We start from the raw sequence: 22,211 nt of genomic DNA, 5'->3' as shown, positions 1-22,211 counted from the left end.
TGAAGGGATGTCTCACCTTCCATAGGAGTAAGGACTGTCCAACTTCTATTACAGTAAGACAGAGACAGAAAAGAAATTCTAATGAAGTAGTATCGAAGACAAATATCATGTCCTTTCTTTTTACATAATGAATATTCAATAAATAAATAAATATTTGATTTGATACAAAATTCTGGTTTCTTAGTCTGACATCTCTGTCAACTGAAATATTTTTAAATGATCTTCATAATATTAAGAACATAAAGGATGGGTTTTCCTGAGAGGGTCTGTGGGAGGTACGAGGAAAGACTGTCCTAGTTTAGGTAGAAAGAGGATACCCACTTAGGTACAAATATATGTTAAGTTTGGTTGTACCTGGAAACTGAGGGATGTTAAGGGCTAAAATTCTAGCTAAACTGTCTAAAATATCTAATGAGTGGTCGCCAATAAATTATAAGCTTTAGCAAGAGTTAGACTTTTAAGCATTTATTAAGGAGAATAAGAATTTGGTAAAGAGAGAGAGAAAGGCCTAGATTCCTATCTATTAAAGGGAGAGCACATTTCTAGCTCCGCTCTCCACCAGAGTCCAAAGGAAAGAGCCCGAGACTGAGCGCCAGTCTCTTCCTTCCTCCTCCCACTAGCTCGCGTCACTTCCTGACTCCTGGTCTTGCCCTCAAAGACCTTCCCTTCATGGGCAGAACTCTTGCTTTATGTTTACTAACTCAACTCAAAGCTTCTGAGTAAAGTGGCCTTTTAACAACACACAGGTACTTCTATCTTTAAGTTAACCTTTCCTTAAATAAGACTGGCTTCTAATTTGTTTGGACCAGAGATTGTCCCCCTCTCCTCTTTTGATACAGACCTGTGATTTCATAATATTAATAAAAGTCACATCTTTTTCTCTGAGTTTTGATCACATCTCTTGGGTCTCACTGTACAGGAGCCACATACCTACTGATATGCATATATGAAATATGGATATGTGAAAATGTGATATGTATGTAAATATGTGAAATATTCTATAATATTCTGTAATCTAATAAATGTTCTAACTCTTCAAATTCTCTAAGATCTTGAAAGTCATTTTACCTGCAAACATGAATTTCCCAAATTTAAAAACATTCAAAGCAAACAGAAATTGCACGAAAAATAAAGCTACTTCCAAAATAAACATTCAGTTTTTAAAATAATTATTTGTTAGTAAGAAAGTTGCTGATATTACCAACTAAAGTAAAAAAAATATTCACCAGCTCCTAGAGATGCTCATTAAAATGTAATAAGGATGATTATACATTTAAATACAGCAAGATCAGCCTTTAGGCTTCCAGAATAGAGATAATCTTGTCACACCAAAATGTATATTAGATATTAGGCTAATATTCGAGTGAAACAAACTTTTGTATAATTAATAATGTTCTCCTAAATATATAAATACCTCATGGAGCTTGGAAAACAATCAAATCAGCAAGCAGTTCTCTGCTGTAAAAAACAGTTGCCTACAAACTACAACCAACCAAATCCTGTCATAATGTATTCTAAGCAGCAATAGATGAATCTCCTAAGTAAGGTTCAGTATGGGACCAAATATCTGAAAATTTTCAGCTTTGGACATTTGCCCCAGAAGTCCCAGGAATCAACTATATTCAAGATGTAGAGATCTATAAAGTATAGTACTAACTACTACGCAGAAGGTTAAGACAGAATAAGTGTCTAGCTTAACCCAGGCTAGAGTGGATAATACTAAAGCAAATGAGAACTATCTAATAATGGAATAGACTGGCTTATGAATTAATTCATTCCTCACCATTAAAGGTTTTCAGGGAGTGGCTTAATGTTTTAGAAGGGATTTATTCATTGGGCAGGAATTTGGACTAGATTTTATCTAAGGTTTTTATTTTAGTACAGAGGATCTTAATAGGAGAGGGATCTTAAAGGAGAAACTGAAGAACTTATGTCTGAAGATGTGGTCTGAGAAAGCAATAGAAAGATCTGAAAAGCTCTAATAAGTCTTTACCTCAAAAAGAAGCAAAGCTGCTCTCTATATGAAAAAGGATAAGAAAAGAACTGGAATAAGGAAAGAAATAAAAGTACAACCCAAGGATAATTAGTATGTCTATCTTTAGGTTAAAGAGATAAATGGAAAAGACTGTTGAGGGGGGTAAGCCCACTAGTCTGGCCAGTAATTTCTCTACCTACCAGTCAAAGTAGCAGAGCTTTTTGTCATATATAGTCTTAGGGAAGAGTTACTGTTGCTATCTGGTACAATTGTTATGATCATCTCTGAAGGAGCTGCAAATCTATAAATTCAAGTACTACACAGGAAAGAAAGGAAGAGAGTATGAGAGGGAAACATCTTTTCTAAGTAACTGTCTTTTTTAGGTATACATTAGTTACTGAATTGAATTAATAATTTAAATCATCTTATTGGAATTTCAAATGTAATCAATCAACTCAGTAAAAAAAGCTTTATTCTGAACAGGGCAACCGTTTTAATAATAGTCTTTTATATTCAGCTTCTCCCATTTCCACCATTTTTGCAGCAAACATGGAGAATGTAGCTTCCCCTCACGAGGACATTTTATAGGTGGTTTCCTGGAGTTCATCCAACAATTGCCCACAATTTTAACTAATCAACCCATTCATGACAATGGGTCATATCTTTTGAATATCCCTTCATGTTATAATATATTTTACTGGAAATAATTAATATTTCTAGACTATTTCATGGAACTTTGAAATTATAAACATCATCTTGACCAAAATAGTGCTTTGAGACCATCAAAAACTGGATTATTTAGGTTCAATGTCATCTGTTCCCTCACAATGTTTCAATATACTAAATTTGCACAGAACAGCAATAATAGTTTCAGGTTCCTTGGCTTCTTTAATAGACTTGAGACACAAGAGAATGGGGTTGAATTAAAGAGAGGGACACATTTGAAAAAGATATGGATGGCTCTACTAGCAATTATGTCAAACAAACACAAAATCTGTCCATTCCCTATTATTGAGAATCTTTATCTTGGGGTATGTGGGAGCTCAATGGTCTTTTGTTTAGCAGATTAAGTAAACACAAAAAAAATCCAAAATGGTAACCTCTTTTTTTTTTTTTTTTCGGCAGGGCAATGAGGGTTAAGTGGCTTGCCCAGGGTCACACAGCTAGTAAGTATCTAGTGTCTAAGGCTGGATTTGAACTAAAGTCCTCCTGAATCCAGGGCTGGTGCTTTATCCACTGTGCCACCTAGCTGCCCCAACTACTTTATTATAAATGACAACACCATAGGGATAATTTTCTTTCCCTTTCTTTATATCCCCAGGGCTCAGCACAGTACCTGATACTCAGTAGGTTCTTAATAAATACTTGTTACCTTGAATACATTTCCAATACCACTTTTATAAATTATTTACATAGGTGTTAAATTGTACCAATTTTTGTAGCTTTCAGATTTTCTTTTGTTTTTAAATTAATAAAGATCATTAAAAATTAAAAACACATATTTTATAATAAAATAAAATTAGTATGGGATTACCACTGAGATTTAATTTCTAACTTTTATCTATGATTTTCTTCAAATTATCACTATGAAATAAATGGATATTGGTATTTAAAACTGATATATAAAATTTTTTAAAAGGTTAGCCAGAGAAAATTTTGAAATATTTCAAGAAATACAGTAAAAAACATTATCAAAATTATAAAATAGCATATGAGTATGTTTCAGTTAATGATGACTATAATGCTCACTATAATTTTTCAAACCAAGAGAACATAGAAAATAATACAGTACACTAAAGGGATGTGGAATACTTGTTTAAAACAAACAAATAAAAAGTATTTCATGTTGAATAATCATAGACAATGAATGCTGGCAATGAAGTAAAACCTTACCCAGATCTAGTCGTTTTGAATTCCACCTTGAGGATAGGTTTGCATGGTTCTGGTTTTTTCCCATCCTTTAATTGCTTTCCTAAAAGATATTGCCTTGTATTAAATTCTAAAGTATTCTACATGATAGTTTTTTAAATGAAAGTGAAATGTGATAAAATGTAACTGGATACATTTTAAAGTTATTTTGGAGGGGAGAACAGAGAGACATACAATCTGTGCTTAAGGAACCAGTACAAAAATATGTAATTAGTAACCCTCATTTAAGGCTGAAAAATCTGATCATATAGCATGTAAAAAATAATACATCAACATATTTCCAGAAAGGGGGTGGGGTGTCAGATCTCAGTTTCTTAAGTATAGTAGATGAACAGAGCTGATTTTCAGTTTGACAAAATAGCTTCAATACATTTATGAGCATTTAGACTTTGACAAAAATAACCTTTCAGCATAAATGTCTCTACTTGTCTCATGAAATGAGAGAAGAGTTGGAAGAGATAGCATAAACTATCTAATCCAACCCATGCCTTAGCAAAAAAACAAACGAGCAAACAAAAACAAAAAAACAACCCAAACAAGCAAAAAGAAAAACAAACACACAAAAAAAACCCCACACCCTTCTAGGGCCTTTCCAATAATGGGGCATCCAGCTTTTGGTTTAAAGCCCTCAAGTAAGAGAAAGCTTACTATTTTCTAAAATAACTCATCTAACTTTTGGATGGATCACATTACTAGCAAGCTTTCTCTTACATCAAATTAAAGAACGTCCTATAAAGGGAACTATTAACTTTATGAAAATTTCACCCTTTATACAATAGATGAATTTCTACTTCTAATTCAGAAACATAGAATTAAAATAGTCCTAAATAAGCACTCATGTATCCTTCTGTCCCATAACCCTAACCTATCACTGAAAAGGAAAAGTCGTCACACCTATTATTCAAATTGATAAGTTTTAACATGCTCCTTATATGCACTCATAAAAAGAGGAAAAACAAAAGGAATAACTTGTAAGAGATATGATCTTGCCGTAACTATTCTTACATCTCCAAATGCCTTTCAGACATTTCAAACTGGATGTCCTATAGAAAACTCCATGTGTAAAAAACTGAATTCATTATCTTTCTCCCAAACATCCCCATTGCTTTGGGGGCATCACTATCTTCCCAGACCCTTGAGCTAACAACCTTGGGAGTCATCCTGGACTTCTCACTATCATTCACCACATATAATCTGTTGCCAAGACCTATCAATTTCAATATTCCTCCTTCTCTCTCTCTTCTGATACTGCCACCACTCCAGTAAGGGCCCTCTCATCACTTTATGCCTGGCCTACAGCAATAGAATAGCCTGTTGATAGGTCTGTCGGCTTCAAGTCTGTGCCCCCCAATCTATATTCAGATAGCAAAGTGATTTTCCCAAATAAAACACAGATTCAACCATGTTATACCCTAACCTGCCCCCCAGGGACTCCCAATTGCCTCAAAGAAAAAATACTAAATTCTGTTTGGTGTTCAAAGTTCTTCACAACCTAACCCCACCATCTCCCCCCACCCCCTTTTCCTTTCTAGTCTCCTTACACCTTAGTCCCTGCCACATACTCTCAGATCCAGCCATTGGCCTCTTTGGCATTCCATGAACCAGACACTCCATATCTCAACCCCAGGCTTTTTTCTGGCTGTTCATGCTTGTAATGTTCTCCCTCTTCATCTCTACCTACTCTCTTCACTGCCTTCCTTTAATTCCCAAATGCAATAGCACCTTCTACAAAAAGCTTTTTGCAATCACTCTTAACTGGAGTGCCTTTCCTCTCTTATTTAGTTATTTATCCTATCTATAGCACGTTTGTACCTACTTGTTTGCTTGTTGTCTTCCCCATGAGAGGACAGGGACTACCTTCTGCCCCTTTTATTATCCCACAGTACCTGGGACATAGTGAGCATTTAATAAAAGCTTACTGACAGACTTATTCCTAACCGTGATTCTGAAACAGTCCACGGAACTCTCCAATCATAGAATCACAGAATGCTGGAGTAAGAAGGGAAAATCTTAAAGATCATATAGTTCATTTTCCTTATTTTGCAGATGAAGAAACTCAGGTCCAGAGGAATTAAACCCATTGCACAGTTCTTCTGGCTCCATATCTAATTTCTTTCCAATAAACATTTCTTTTTTCTATGATTCCATGGGAATTGCTAAATTATCAAGACATTATAAAATTAAATTTAAATGAAAAAATAAAAGGAATAATAATTATGGTTGTTGTTAACTAGCACTTGGCAGTAGCTAGGAAGCTCAGTGGGAGAGAGTGCAGGGTCTGGAGTCGAAGACTCATCTTCTTGAGTTTAAATCCCACCTCAGATACTTACTAGCTGTGTGACCCTGGGCAAATCACTTAACCTTGTTTACTTCAGTTTCTCATCTGTAAAATGAGCCAAGAAAACCCCCAATAGGGGCGCAAAGAGTTGGAAACTACTGGAAAACAACTGAACAACAACGATAAAGCACCTAGAAAACCTCAAACCTGAATAGATCTGTTGGTACTTCTTGTAACAAAGCAATATAGCAATGCCCTGTCCAATTCATGCAACTTTATCCATGTTGTCTGATAAGTTATTCTAGGAGTGTTCAAAATTGTTAGAGGCCTTCCTTGATTTCTCTTCACATCATATGGACACCAATAAAGCACAAAAGTTGTCTGGTGATAATCTCTCTTTAGTCACGTGACTAGTGTATCTTCTTTTTGAACATATATTAGAAGGACATCTTTTATATCACTTCTCTTGAATATTTGTAAAATATTGCAGCTTACTCTTGTCCATAATGTGTCTCTCCATTGTCCTCTGTGTGAACCTTAATTTAGTTTTCAAAACTGTAACAGCCCATGACTTGCTGCTATATGGTATCTTTTATTAATTTAAATTCTCTTTTTGATTATGAACTTAATAAATATCACTAAACATGAACATTTCTACATACAAAGGACAGTAAGATTGTACACAAAACAAGGAATGTTATAATTTTTTTAAAAAGAGTACATTAAGTTTAATACAATCATGACAAAAATGCCCTAGATTTGTGTCCACATTTAACTTTTTGGTTTTCTTCAGTGTATTTTCTAAATATTTTACTGATGCTCCTTTTTTTTTTTCCATTTGTCACTAGTCATTAACTCACTGCCTACCTCCTAATATAAGCCCTCTGCTTTACTAACGGTTTAATCAAGCAAAGCAATTCAACACATGGATCATGTCTTGAAATTTATGTCTCCTTATACAACTATTATCATTTACCTTTTTGCTAAGAGGTAGATGACATGTGTCACCATTAGTTTTCTAAATTCATGATTAGCCACTGCATTATTTCTGTCATTATGTCTTTTGAAGAATCTTGAATAATTTTGACATATGTATGAAACACGTCTTGTTGGAATACAGTTATTAAAGCTATGTTTTATAGGCATAGTAATGCACTGTTGCTGAAACTGTGGACTGGCTCAGAAATTCTTGAAAGCAATACAGAACTATGCCCCCAAAATTATTAAACTCTGTATACACTTTGACCCAGCTATGCTACATACTAGGCTTCTCTACCTTAAAGAAATCAAAGGAATCAGAAATGGATCTATATATACAAAATTAATTTTATTATTTCTTTTTGTAGTAGCCAAAAACTAAGAGGGATGGTGGGAAGGAAGGCATGGAGAAAGGGAAGAAGGTCAGAGAAGAAGTGGAGGGGATCAAAATGGAAAGAGAAGAGGGTAAGGAAGAAGGAGATGAAGGCAGGGAAGAAGGGAAGGGAAGGAAGGACAGAAGCACAATTGTTAAATACTATGTATGTACTACTGTTTTCCTTTTTTGTTGTTTGATGTGGTAAGGGTAAGGCACATGTATATTAAAGTATGTAAAAATTAATATATGTATTTTTTAAAACTATGTTTTACCCCTACAAAATCTCAAGTTTTTAGAAAGGTTATAAAGTAGGCGTGTGAATAAGTCCTTATTATTCCTTTGGTTCTACCAGGCCCTGTACAAAGCAAAGGGGATACAAATACAAACAAAAATAAAGAGTGACTGCCCTCAAGAAGCTTATTTTATTCATGGAAGAAGATAACAACACAAAAGGGGGAGGTGGAGTAGAAGGAAGTCCAGAAGGTCAAGAACTTGTCAAAGAGGGAAATGAAGGCAGGCAGATAGGTTTGGCTCTATCACAAAATGGAAGCTCCCAAAGGAATTGAATTAATGGAAGGAGAAGGGGATGCCTTCAGGAAGGATATTTTAGGGTCAAAAGGCCTTAGGAGTAATGAAATATTCCAGAGCAAAAGACTAAAGGTAATTCCAAAATGAGACAGCATTACAGGAATGATATTTGAAGACTTAAAAGTCAGGTACAGGGCCAAGAGGGGAATTTAAGGAATTTAACACTATGGTGCTATCATATTGGAAATTGGCTAAACAAAATGTAATATATGAAGGCAACACAATATTACAATGCCACAGGAAATTGATGAAATGAGCAATTTCCAAGGAAACAGAGAAGACCTTTAACAAAATGATACTGCATAAAGAGCGGAATTGGGAGACCAATTTATAAAACAACAACATTGTAGAGAAAAACAACTTAGAACTCTGGTCAACAACATATATCCAGAAGACTGAAGATAAAACAACATAAAACAACAGCCATTCACCTTCTTCTATAAAGGTAATGGACTTGAAATGGAGAGAAAGGTATACAGGCATGGCCAATGAGGGAATTGTTTTTGCCAGGACTATGAATGCTATTAAGAGTATTGTTTTTAATTTCTTTTTCTTGTTGAATTTGAAGGGGAGAATAGTAAAGTAAGCCTGTAAATAAGTAGCTTTTATTCCTTTGGTAGCTTTTGATTGGTTAATGTTTAAGATTTTTTTCCTCCCCAAAGTTTTGCAATTTTACCTCCTTCAGTTATGCTAAGAATTGATCCCACAAATCACCTTAAAACTGTATCACTTCGGGGCAGCTAGGTGGCGCAGTGGATAGAGCACCGGCCCTGGAGTCAGGAGTACCTGAGTTCAAATCTGGCCTCAGACACTTACCACTTACTAGCTGTGTGACCTGGGCAAGTCACTTAACCACAATTGCCTCACTAAAAAAAAAATTAATTAATTAAAAAAACAAACAAACTGACTTCCAGCATGGACCTCTTTCTCTAGATCAAACTCTGTTATTTCCCTGTTTTTATTTTCTCCGGTGCCATTTTCCAGTTTCTCCAGAAACATTTAACAGGACTGTGATCCTAAATTTAGGGTCCATCTCTGATGATGAATTTGTCATAAAAATTTTTACACATCTTTCCCACTTATTCTTCTATTTCACACTATTTCAGTTTCAATTTTAAACACTCTCAGAATGACTTTGCTTAATTGAATCTTTCATCAAGCTTTCTTTAAACTTTTTTTTTTCTTCCACTGCTTCTGTGGTTAGAATTCTGGTTAGACTCTCCCCCCTAAGTTTTATATACAAAAAATAGTATACTGAACTATTCTCTCTTGATACATATCAAATAATTCTTTGTTTTAAGACAAAGTCAATTTGTAGGCTTTTAAACTTCCAAAAAAATATAAACAGTTCTAATGTTTTTATCTTTAGATATAACCTATTTTTTCAGTATAACTACCCTAAACAAGTCAAATTGGATTCATTTTAGTGGTAAGCTATGATGGCAAATCTCCCACAAGAGAAAAGAATACTAATTGGAAATTCAAATACACCAAAGTGAAGGATGAAGCCAAAAGCAGAAATGTAATAGGAAACCATGAACAATAAAATAACAGTAAAAACATTAAGAGATTTCTTTCTAAAAAAAATAAACAAGGAGACAAAAGCCATAGGAAAAAGTAAATAGAAGTGATGGTGAAGAAATAGGCCTGCAATATCAGAGACTAAACCTCACAACAGTCTGTCTACAGCAATCACGATCTCCATATAAACAAAACACATTCCTATCAAAGACAGGGCACGTAGAGACAACTTAAAAATTTTAGCTCTCCTAGAAGAATCTGGCATATCAAAAAAGTTGAACATCATAACTATAAGATACTTAAAACATCGTACAAGAAAAAGTAACAATTAAAAGGATCCGTGCATCACCTCCAGAAAAAAAACAAGAAAAAAAAAAACAACACACCCAGGTTGCAAACTTAAAGACACAGTAGTTACATTTAATAATTCCAATGATAAAAAGTTCTGCAAGTGACCAAGAAAAAGATCTCTAAATGTAAAGGAAATGAAATCTGAATTCTACACCTACCAAGAACCACAGGAGGGAATGAAATAACAGTTCTGAAGAGCAAAAGAGCTCAAAGTACCACCCAAGGTGACATATCCCAACACATAAGCCCAACCATTAATGGGAAAAAAATATATGTTTGAAGCTTTTCTAGTAAAAACATCAGATCTGAACAAATCATTTAATTCCCAAACACTCCAGACAACAGAAATACAAAAAAAAGGTAAACAAATTCAGCAACCACGAACAATAAAATAACAGTAAGAACATTATGAGATTTCTTTCTAAAAAATAAACAAACAAGGAGACAAAAGCCATAGGAAAAGGTAAATAGATGTGATGGTGAAGAAATAGGCCTACAATATCACGGACTCAACCTCACAACATTCTGTCTACAGGTGAACCAATGTTTTTGTACGTCTAAATTACAGAAGGATAAAGTAAATAAGAGGAAAAGACAGAAGGAAATTTGGTGTACCCTAACAATTCAAATCAAAGGTTAATAATGAAGAAATAAAATTTTCTGAAGTCTCACAGAAAGAGGAAATCCTACAAAAGAATAAATAAGGAAACAAATGAAGGGATTAAAACCAGGAAAAAGGGAAATTTTCTTTAAGTGGTTGGAGGGAGTAACACTGATGAATACTCCCCATGACAGATGTGAGATATTCTATAAAAGGTTATCAAGATCTTACAATGGATATAATTTGCAGAGATTTGTTGCCTAGACTATTAATCCTAACCCAGGGGAAGGAGAATCAGAGAGCCTGGGGACAAGTGACACCCAAAACAGGGAAAAGGCATGGATCAAGATATGGGTCCAAGAACAAGAGAGGGCAAAAATTAAATGAACTATATAATCAAGGACATAGATTTCTAACATGGGGAAATATTGAAGCAAGATCTACAAGTCAATAAGAGAAACTACTTAGAAGGAACCAAAAATAGGTACTTTAGAAACTTTAATTGTATTAGGAATACAAAGTAAATTTAAAAAAAAAGACTAAATAAGTATAAGAGCTATGAATCAAAGAATAAAAGTCTAAACACAGAAATTGAAGATGAATAATGAGGAGAAAGAGTGGAAAAAATCCTTTTGAGAAGGGAGAGAAAATGAAAATTTTAAAACTAATGAATAAAACAAGTTGAAGGGGGAAAAGAAAAGGAAATATGCCTGATTACTTAACTGAGAGAAAAAAAAGGACTAAAGGAATTAAATAACTAAATAAAAGAAAGAAAAAGGAATTAATAACAAGCAATTTCAAGACTTGGGAAATAGGAAACAAATAGGAAGAATTCTTTCTTTGATTAAAATTAAAAAAAAAATACAAACTGCTAGGAAATAGCCTGGAAGAAACTGGACTTGGATCAGCACCTTAAGCCACATTCTACAATATGTTCTAAATGATTCTGACCTTAAATATTAAAGAATAAATGATTTTTTTAAAAAAAGCAGATCATATACCTCTTATAGCTAAAGAGATAGAGGTATAAACAAGAAAGAGGTATAATTACTGAAGACAAAATAAATAACATTATATAAACCTGAAAAACTGAAATAAAATGAATGTCTATGATAAAAAAAAAAGTAAGTAGCAGAATAGGGGAATTTTGTTCTATCAAAATTTCTCTGAGGTTTTAGTATCTAAGATATATAAGCCATTGAGGGATGTAACAATGAAAAAATGAAACTTAAAAACCATTCCCCAGTAGATATATGATCAAAGGTTATAAACAAAAAAATCTCAAAAGAAAAATTTCAAATGGTTAATAATATAAAAGAATGTTCCCGCAGTGGATAAGCACTGGCTCTGGATTCAGGAGTACCTGAGTTCAAATCCGGCCCCAGACACTTAACACTTACTAGCTGTGTGACCCTGGGCAAGTCACATAACCCCCATTGCCCTACCAAAAAAATTAAAAAGGGGCAGCTAGGTGGCTCAGTGGATAGAGCACCGGCCCTGGAGTCAGGAGAGCTTGAGTTCAAATCCGGCCTCAGACACTTAACACTTACTAGCTGTGTGACCTTGGGCAAGTCACTTAACACCAACTGCCTCACTTTAAAAAAAAAAAAGAATGTTCTAAATCAGATCTGAAGCTAGAGTTGCTACCTCATGCTATTTTATTAGTTTGTGTTAAGACACCTCTTTTATTCTGGATCCCAAGATCAAGGCAAAACTCTTTGGGGATCAAAGAGGAGGAAAAAAAAAGGGAGGTTTCTGCCCCAGACTAGTAAATAACTATCTTAAATGTCCTGATTTCATCGACAAAGCCTAGTTGAATTGTGAAAAAAAACCAGCTATATTAAATGAGTGATTCTGTTTAGAAAATATATAAAAATTATAATTGTTTTAAAAAATGCTCTAAATCCCCCAAAAGAGAAATTCACACAAAATAAATTCTTTTTAAAAATATTTCAGTGATTTATTGCAATCAAATTACAGCATTTTGATCGTACATACTCAATTAACACAAACTGTGGCATAGCTCTAAACAAGGTGAATAAAACCAAAGTAAATTTTTTTTCCCTTTTTTTTTTTTATGCAGGCCAATGGGGGTTAAGTGACTTGCCCAGGGTCACACAGCTAGTAAGTGTCAAGTGTCTGAGGCCGGATTTGAACTCAGGTACTCCTGAATCCAGGGCCGATGCTTTATCCACTGAGCCACCTAGCTGCCCCATAAATTAAATTCTAAAATTTAAATTTACACCCAGAAAATTGGCAAAGCTGATGAAAGTGAGGAAAAGTCAATGCTGAAAGGGTTGTAGAAAGACAGGTGCTCTAAACTGGTACAATTCCGGAAAGCAATTTCAATTCAATAAACATTTATTAAGCACCTACTATGTGCAGGGTAAGCACTGGAGATACAAAAAGAGGAAAAAGAAAGTCCTTGCCTTCAAGGAATTTACAATTTAATGAGGGAGACAACAAGCAAGCAATAAATAGTAGGAAATAATTAAGAGGGAAAGCAATGGAAATGGAACTATGTAAATAAAGTGGCTAAAAGTCTACATTTTTGGACTTAGAGATTCCATTACTAGGTATATATACCCCAAGGAAATTAATGTCAAAAAGACATATTTAGAATAACAAAGAACTGGGAACAAAGTAGATATCTATCAGTTGGATAATGGCTAGAAAAGTGTGGTACATGAATGGTGGGTGTGTAGAATATGGAGAAGCCAGGAAATATTTATATGAATTGATATAAAGTGAAGTTAAAGCAGAGCCAGGAAAACAATATACACAATGACAACAATGTAAATGGAAACAACAAAAACCACAAACCAAATAAGACTGAAAGTGAAATGATGAAGATTGAGTTTAGCCCCCCAAAAGAGATGAGAAGATATTTCCCCTTCATTGTTTTATGTTGGTGGGGTACCAAAAATATCCTTTTCTTCCTCTTTTTAAAAAAGTTAATTCTTTCAAGGCAGCTAGGTGGCTCAGTGAATAAAGCACCAGCCCTGGATTCAGGAAGACCTGAATTCAAATCCGGCCTCTCAGACACTTGACATTAGCTGTGTGACCCTGGGCAAGTAACTTAACCCTCACTGCCCTGAAAAAAAAAAAAAAGATAATTCTTTCTTATAAGGGATGGCTTTCTGTGATGAAGAAGAGAGAGATGTAAGGGAAAATCTACATGATACAAAAATAAAAATGTATTTTATTAAAGCAAAGCTTCAAGAGAAAAATCAACTAAGCAAAGTCTGCCCAGGTGTGTTTATAAAACAGTAAAGAAGATAACAGAGACACTTTTTTTTAAAGTCTAAATATTTTATAATATTTTATTTACCACAAAAATAGTGGAATTAGTATATTTAATCTCTAATGTTTCAGTCCTGGATATGCTTATAGGAGAAATGGAAATGGCATTGGAAAAAATAAAGATGGAAAAAGTAGCTAGACAAGCCCAATTATTTTCAGAGGAGTTTGGTGCTGGTAATGACATTTTGACAATGCTGAGAGCTTGATTCTTGAAATATCTAAAAAAAGGAAGGTTTTCAAAGGCATGGGGAAATAACTGTTAGATTACCCTCTTCAAAAAAAAGTGACCAATAACTACCTTACCATTTATATAAAAAATTTAATTACAGTTTACATATATGTAAATAGCATTTTTTACTAAATTAAGAGAAGGGTAAAGGAAGGCTTTTGCAGTTGATAATGACAATAGAATATATATTTCATATTCTATTCCTTATATACAACTGGCTGAATGATGTAATATAAAAAATCTCATTATTCTTATTGATTATAAGACAGCATTTGAGTTAGCAGAGCAAAATTTAACTTTAAAAATTCTCCTCAAATTAAAGGCTTACTTGCAGATGTCAGAATTACACAAGATGCCTTGAAAGACAACAATAGCAATAATGTTATTCTATGACTTTCCAGTTGATACCAACAGGCAATTTACACAATACAGAAATGTTTGTTTGGAACATTCACCATTATTATTATGGAGGAAATCCAAGTTAAAGGGGAAATTTCCTATAAATGGTGAAGTCTTCTAGGCTCCTGTTTGGAAGAGGCACTGTGCTGACTGCATCAAGTCCTACAAGGCTTTAAGGATATTAATAGTCATTTAAAAGAGTTTCACCTCACTATTCAAAGAGGAAAAACCAAGTGGATAAAGAATGTCTATTATGCAGATTATAATATGCTGTTGGATGGACAATACTGACCTATTTCATCAGTGTTGTATATACACAAAAAAGATACGCAGACATGACTGTACTGTCATTAGCTAGCCTTGGAGCCAGGAAAACTTAGGTTCAAGCTACACCTCTAATACATTATGGTTGTATAATCCTAGACAAGTCATTTAACTTCCCTGTCTTTAAGTTACAAATTAAGTGTTTACTTGAATTTGTAGAAGAAATCCTGTAGAAACGAAATCATAGGTTCAATCCACATGAGTAGGTGATATATACATACACAACACAAACATAATTACATATACACACAAACACAAATAGATATAGAAATATAAATATATAGGCAAAAATTGAAGAAAAAAAAAAGAAAAGAAATCTGGCCTGGATTTAAACAACAGGAAGAAAGCAGGTTGTCTTGCCTATGGAAATAACACAAAATTATTTTAATGATCTCAAGATTCTCTGCAAAACAAAGGCCCACCTTTTAAATATCAAAATTCTTCTAGTTTTATTGTATGGCCTTAAACCATGGAAGACAATCTCCAAAGAACTAAAATTGAAAGTCACACAAAGATCAATTGAGAAACATGGCAAATGTGAATTGTCTACATATGAGGAATTATTCAAGGGAAATATAGGCATGGCTATTACCAAAGAAATTTATAAGGAAAAAAGAAGATGGACCTGGGCACATTATGAAAGTAAAGGATAACTCTTAGCCTGTTCACTCCACTTCACAACATCAAGAGAAAGTAAAGAAGGTCTCCAGCAAAATGGATAGAACACACTGTGGTGAATTTCTGGGATTATATGGACAAAAGTTATGGAAGATGGTCAGGCATGGGTAAGAATACCCAAATTTATGAGATCACAGATCGATTTGAGTACCCAACACAATTCTGAGGTGTTGAGTTCTGGCAAAAACTGTATTATTAAAGTGATGGTCCATAAGCATTTATAATGAAAAGAGGTAACTGCTAAGAACTAGCAGGATTCATTATGAACACAAGTTTGTGTGCTAGTTATGGCAATGATACGAAAAAGAAATTGAGGGAATAAGCACAGGCAAAGATTAAACAAAATTACTTGCTTTTCCTGATAATATGATGCTATCCTTTGAGAATTCTTTGGAGTCAACAAAAAAAGAGGTGAAATTTTTAAGAACTTTAGCAAAGTTGCAGTATATAGTATTAATCCATATAAAGCATCATCATTCCTATATATAACCAAACAAACCCTGCAAGAAAAGTTAGAAAGAGAAATTCCCTTCAAAATAATGACAGAAGCTATTAAATTTGGGAGAGCAACTACCAAGATTCAATTAGAAACTATATGAATCCAAATATACAATATTCTTTGCAGAAATACAGACTTAAGTACAGAAATATTAATTGTTCAGGAATAGGCTGATCCTCTATAATAAAAAATTACAATACCACCAATGTTAATTTATTTGATGATGTACCAATTAATCTCCCAAATTTTATATAACTAGAAAATACTAAAATGAAATTCATGTCAATTCAAATAATGAAAAAAGGTGGGAAGGAAAGGAGTCTGTCAATGCTATATTTCAAACTGTTTTATAAAATCGTAATCATTAAAACTATTTGATCCTGATTTGAAAAAAAAAAAGTTGATTAGTGGGAAAAAAACTAATTATACAACATATAGAAGCAAACATAGTAACATAAGAGTGATAAACCCGGGGGCAGCTAGGTGGTGCAGTGGTAACCCCAATTGCCTCACCAAAAATTAAAAAAAAAAAAAGAGTGATAAACCCAAAGACTGGGGGGGTGGGGTGGGACAACTCACTATTTGGTAAATGCTATTGGGAAAACTGGACATCGTTCTAGAAGAAACTCAATTTGGAACAACACTTCACATCATACACCAAAATTAGCTTCAAATGAATGCAAGACCAAGATCATAGGTATCAAAACTTCTTCTGGCCAAACTTTCAATGCCACCCCAAGCCAGATTAAAATATAATTCAGAAATTCTCAACAAAATAAATTAAAATACAAAATAGATTATGTTAATTATTTTTCTAAATCAATATTGCAGCCCACAGGGATCCTTTTCTATAACAGTTTGACATTACTGGCCTAGTTAAAAAAGGTCATATCATAAACAAAGTAAAACAAGAAGGAAGAAATTACCTTTCAGATCTATGGAGGTATGGGAAGTGTTCATGACTGAACAAGCAACAGAGAGGTTCATATAAGATAATTCACCAAGACCATATAAATCAGATAATTTGGATTATGTAAAAATTAAATGTTTTTGTACAAATCTGATGCAAAAATTAGAAGGGAGACGTATATGAGTGGGGGGAAATCTGTATGACGAGTTTTTTTGATAAAATCCTCATTTTCAAAATATGTAAGGAAATGATTCAAATTTATCCATTTTTTTCATTTTTAGAAATTTTATTTATTTAGAATTACTTTTATTTCTTCTCCCTCTATTTGCCAGGATCTTAGTGTTTTGTTGTTGTTGTTGTTGTTGTTGTTGTTTTGTTTTTATGTTAAGCTTCAAGCCAGCTTTTACAGTCTAGTCTTTCACCTTCATCAAGGGGCTTCTTGATTCCTCTTCACTTTCCACCATCAGAGTGGTATCATCTGCATATCTGAGATTGCAGACATTTCTACCAGCAACTTTAATTCTGGCTTTTGATTCATCCAGCCTGGCATTTTGAATAATGTGCTCTGTGTATAAGTTAAATAAATAAGGTGACAATATACAGCCATGTTGTACTCCTTTTTCAACCTTAAACCGATTAGTTGTTCCATGTTCAGTTCTAACTGTTCTTGCTCTGAATTCAGGTTCCTCAAGAGACAAGATGATTTGGTACTCCCATCTCTTTAAGGACTTGCCACATTTTGTTGTGATCCATAAAGTCAAAGGCTTTAGTGTAGTCAATGAAACAGAATTACATGTTTTTCTGGAACTCACTTGCTTTCTCCATAATCCAGCAAATGTTGGCAATTTGGTCCCTAGTTCCATTGCCTCTTCAAAAACCAGTATGTTCTTCTGATAATTCTTGGTTCACATATTGCTGAAGCCTAGCTTGCAGAATCTTAAGCATAACCTTGCTGGTGTGTGAAGTAAGTGCAATTGTTTGGTAATCTGAAGATTACTTGGCATTGTCCTTTTTTTAGGATTGGGATGTAAACTGACCTTTTCCAAACCAGTGGCCACTGTTGAGTTTTCCAAATCTGCTGGCATATTGAGTGCAGCAATTAACAGTATCATCTTTTAGTATTTTAAGAATTCTATCACTTTATTATTAACACTGCTTCCTAAAGCCCACTTGAATTTGCTCTCCAAGATATCTGGCTCTAGGTCAGTAACCCTACCATTGTGTCTTATTGGTGGTGTTAAGATCTTTCTTGTATAGATCTTTTGTGTATTCTTGCCACTTCTTTTTCATCTCTTCCGCTTCTGTTAAGTCCATACCATTTTTTCTTTTGTCATACCCATTTTTGCATGAAACATCATCCCCTTGGTATCTCTAATTTTCTTGAAGAGATATGCCTTTCCAGTCTATTAATTTCTTCCATTTCTTTGCTTTATTTATTTTTATTTTTTAGTGAGGCAATTGGGGTTAAGTGACTTGCCCAGGGTCACACAGCTAATAAGTGTTAAGTGTCTGAGGCTGGATTTGAACCCAGGTACTCCTGACTCCAGGGCCGGTGCTCTATCCACTGAGCCACATAGCTGCCCCTGCTTTATTTATTTAAGAAAACTTTCTTATATCTCCCTGCTATTCTCTGGAATTCTGTACTCAGTTGGATAAATCTTTCCCTTTCATTTTCCTTAGCTATATGTACAGCCCCATCAGACAGACATTTTGATTTCTTGCTCTTCTTTTTCTTTGGAATATTTTTTGTTGTTGCCTCATATACAATATTGCAAACTTCTATCCACAGTGTTTTGGGTACTCCATCTACCAAATCTAATCCTTTAAATCTATTCATCATCTCTACTTCATATTCATAACAGATGTTATTTAAGTCATACCTATATGATCTGATGATTTTCCCTACTTTCTTCAATTTAACTGAATTTTGCAGTAAGAAGCTCACGATCTGAGGCAAAGTCAGCTCCAAGTCTTGTTTTAACTGACTATATAGCGGTTTTCCACCTTTGGCTGCTAAGTATATATGCTGATTATCTGCTGATGGTGATTTGTATTAACCACCTGGTGATGTCCATGTGTAGGATTGCCTTTTGGGTCATTGGAAAGTGTTTGCTATAACCAGCAAGTTATCTTCACAAAACTCTTACTAGTCTCTGCCCTGCTTTATTTTGTACTCCAAGGCCAAATTTGCCTTTTATTCCGATTATCTTTGGATTTCCTACTTTAGCATTCCAATCCCCCACGATGAATAGGATCTCTTTTTTTAGTGCAATTTCTAGATGTTGTAGGTCTTAATAGAACAGATCAACTTTGGCCTTTTCAGCATCTGCAGTGAGAGAATAGGCTTCTATTACTGTGCTGTTGAATGGTTTTCCTTGGATTTGAACAAATATCATTTTGTCATGTTTGAGATTATACCTCTTACACACCTGCTTCTTGACTATGAGGGCTACTCCATTTCTTCTAAGGGATTCTTGCCCACAGTAATATATAATCACCTGATAAATTCACTCGTTTTCGTCTATTTAAGTTCGCTGATACCAAAGATATTGAAATTTAATCTTTCCATCTCCTGTTTGGTCACATCCAGCTTTTCTTGGTTCAAAGAGCTTATATTCCAGGTTCCTATGCAATACTGCTCTTTATAGTATCAGACTTTCCCCAGTAGTATACATATTGAACACCTTCTGACTAGAGGGACTCATCTTCTGATGTCATCTCTTTTATCGTTTTAGTACTATCCATGGAATTTCTTGGCAAAAATACTGGAGTGGTTTTCCACTCCACCTTTTGAACTATGACTTTTCCGTATTGGGTAATACTGTACAACCTACCTCATAGTTTCATTAAGTTATGAAAATCCCTCCACCATGACAAGGTAGAGAGAGATGAGAAAGGACAAAGTTTTTAAGCATGGAGAACAATCCATGAAATACCTGAATTTCGGAGATGTAGTGAGTGTCTTGTGTGAGGAAAAGCAAACAGGGCCAGTATCACTGGATCACCAATGGGGGGGAAAGAGGCGGTGTTAGGAGTTGAGAGGATAAGAAGAATGGAAAAATAGGAGGGTACTAGGTTATAAAGAGCTTTGAACACCAGAGGGTTTTATACTTTATAATTAAGGTTATGGAGAAGCCAGTGGAGTCGATTGAATAGGGAGTGACATGGTTAGACCTGTGCTTTAGGAAAATCACTTTGATTACTGATTTGAGAATAAACTCAAGTACAGAGAGACTTGTAGTAGAGACTTATAAAGACCAATCAACAGTCTACTGAAACCCAGGGGGGTTGGCAATGTTAGAGGAGAGAAGGAGGTACATACAAGAGATGTTATGGGGGGCAGCTAGGTGGCACAGTAGATAAAGCACTGGCCCTGGATTCAGGAGTACCTGAGTTCAAATCCAACCTCAGACAATTGACACTTATTAGCTGTGAGACCCTGGGCAAGTCATGTAACCCTCATTGCCTCGTCAGAGAGAGAGAGAGAGAGAGAGAGAGAGAGAGAGAGAGAGAGAGAGAGAGAGAGAGAGAGAGAGATGTTATGAAGGTAAGGAGATAAGAGCTGAGGATGTACCTAGGCTGTAAGTCTGAGTGTTATGAAGGATAGTAGCATTCTCCACCATAATAAGAAAGATAGGAAGAAGAAAGGGTTTAAGGAGAAAATAATGAATTCAATTTTAGACATATTAAGTTTAAGATGTCTACAGAACATCTAGTTTGAGATTTCCAGTAGGAAAAAGAGAGGTTGCAGTGGATAAGTAGGTCTGAGAATCATTAGCATCAAGATGATTACTGAATCCATGGGAACTGATGAGATCTCCAAAAAAGGTAGAAGAGGGATAACAAAGCCTTGTGTAGTACCAGGGAGCATGGCATGGAAAAAGATCCAGCAAAAACAATTCATAAGGAATGGTTCAATAGATAAGAAGAGAACTAGGATAGAATAGTGTCACAGAAACCTAGAAAAGAGAAAATATCAAAAAGAAGATAGTGATTGTCAGTTTCTTAAGACTGCAAAGAGGTCAATAAAGATGAGGATTGAAAAAAATGCCATTAAATTTGGCAGTAGCTAACTGGGGCCCATCCTCTCATTAAAGGTTGTCAAATTACTAAACTAATAGATCAGAGGAATGCAAGAGACAACATATACTTGATTTCAATAACTATTCAATAGGACATTTATTCCACTGTGGCAAATACGGTTGGATGGATTCAGAACTAATTGAATGACCATATCCAAAGAACGGAACTTAATGTATCATTGCTGAACTAAAAGAAAACAATTCTTGGAGTGCCCAAGGAATGTGCGCTTGGTTCTGTTTATTCAATATTTTTATTAATGACTTGGATAAAAGAATAGAAGGCATACTTTAAAATCATAAGATAAGAGCTGCCATTTACACAACTTTAAGTTTGCAAAGCACTTTATCCCCAGCTCTTAGCACAGTACTTGGCACACAGTAGGCACTTAATAAATATTGACTGACTCTATAAACATGATCTTATTTTATCATCATAATACCCCTATAAATTAGGTGATAGAAGTATTATTATCCCTATTTTAAAAATAAGGAAACTGTGTTGAAGAAGTTAAATGACATTCACATAGTCAAACAACTAGTGAGTGTCAGACAGAATTTAAATCCAGGACTTCCTGCCTCCAATCAAGTATGCTTTCCAATATGCCATGCTATCTCTCAAAGACACAAGTTGAGAGGGACTGCTAAAACACTGGATAACAGAGTTTGGAACCATAAAAATACTGACAGGCAGAGACAGAAAGAAAAATTCAATTTAAAAGAACATATCTAAAGTCATTTATTTTGTATTATACTAATCAAACTAGAAAAAAATGAAATTCATCTGAAGGTACAAAAGATCATGAATCTCAAGGGAAATAATAAAAAGAAAAGTGGGGAAGGAAAACCAGTAATCCTAAATCTCAAACTATATTCCAAAGTAGTAACTCTCAAAATAACTTGTTACCAGTTAAAAAATATTGATCAATTAATGATATAGATTAGGTACATTAGCATTCAAAAATAAACAAATCTAATAGCCCAGTGTTTGAGAAACATAAAGACCCTTACTACTGAGGAAAAGACTCAATAACTGATTAAAAACTGCTAGGGAAAGTGAATATCGATCTGGCAGAACTTAAACTTAAACCAGCACCTCACATCATATACCAAGATGAGCTCCAAATGGACATATGTCCTAGATATAAAAGGTTACATCTTAGAAAAGGAACAATTCTAATTACATTAAAAGG

The 22,211-nt window shown here is 34.4% G+C and overlaps 1 protein-coding gene across 4 annotated transcripts in view; it reads right to left on the bottom strand.

Moving 5' to 3' along the window:
• The window catches only part of STXBP5 (syntaxin binding protein 5), a 196,271-nt gene that overhangs the window by 103,070 nt on the left and 70,990 nt on the right, over nucleotides 1-22,211 (bottom strand). For all 4 annotated transcript variants that reach the window (XM_043999574.1, XM_043999576.1, XM_043999575.1 and 1 more), the window contains exon 9: nucleotides 3,869-3,947. In XM_043999574.1, the coding sequence (XP_043855509.1) occupies nucleotides 3,869-3,947 (79 nt within the window). The remainder of the gene's footprint in view (nucleotides 1-3,868; nucleotides 3,948-22,211) is intronic.

This window comes from Dromiciops gliroides, chromosome 4, assembly GCF_019393635.1.
Source record: "Dromiciops gliroides isolate mDroGli1 chromosome 4, mDroGli1.pri, whole genome shotgun sequence".
In the NCBI taxonomy this organism is placed as follows: Eukaryota; Metazoa; Chordata; class Mammalia; order Microbiotheria; family Microbiotheriidae; genus Dromiciops; species Dromiciops gliroides.
Note: the sequence above shows the minus strand (reverse complement) of the source record. Positions and strands in the feature narration are given on the sequence as shown.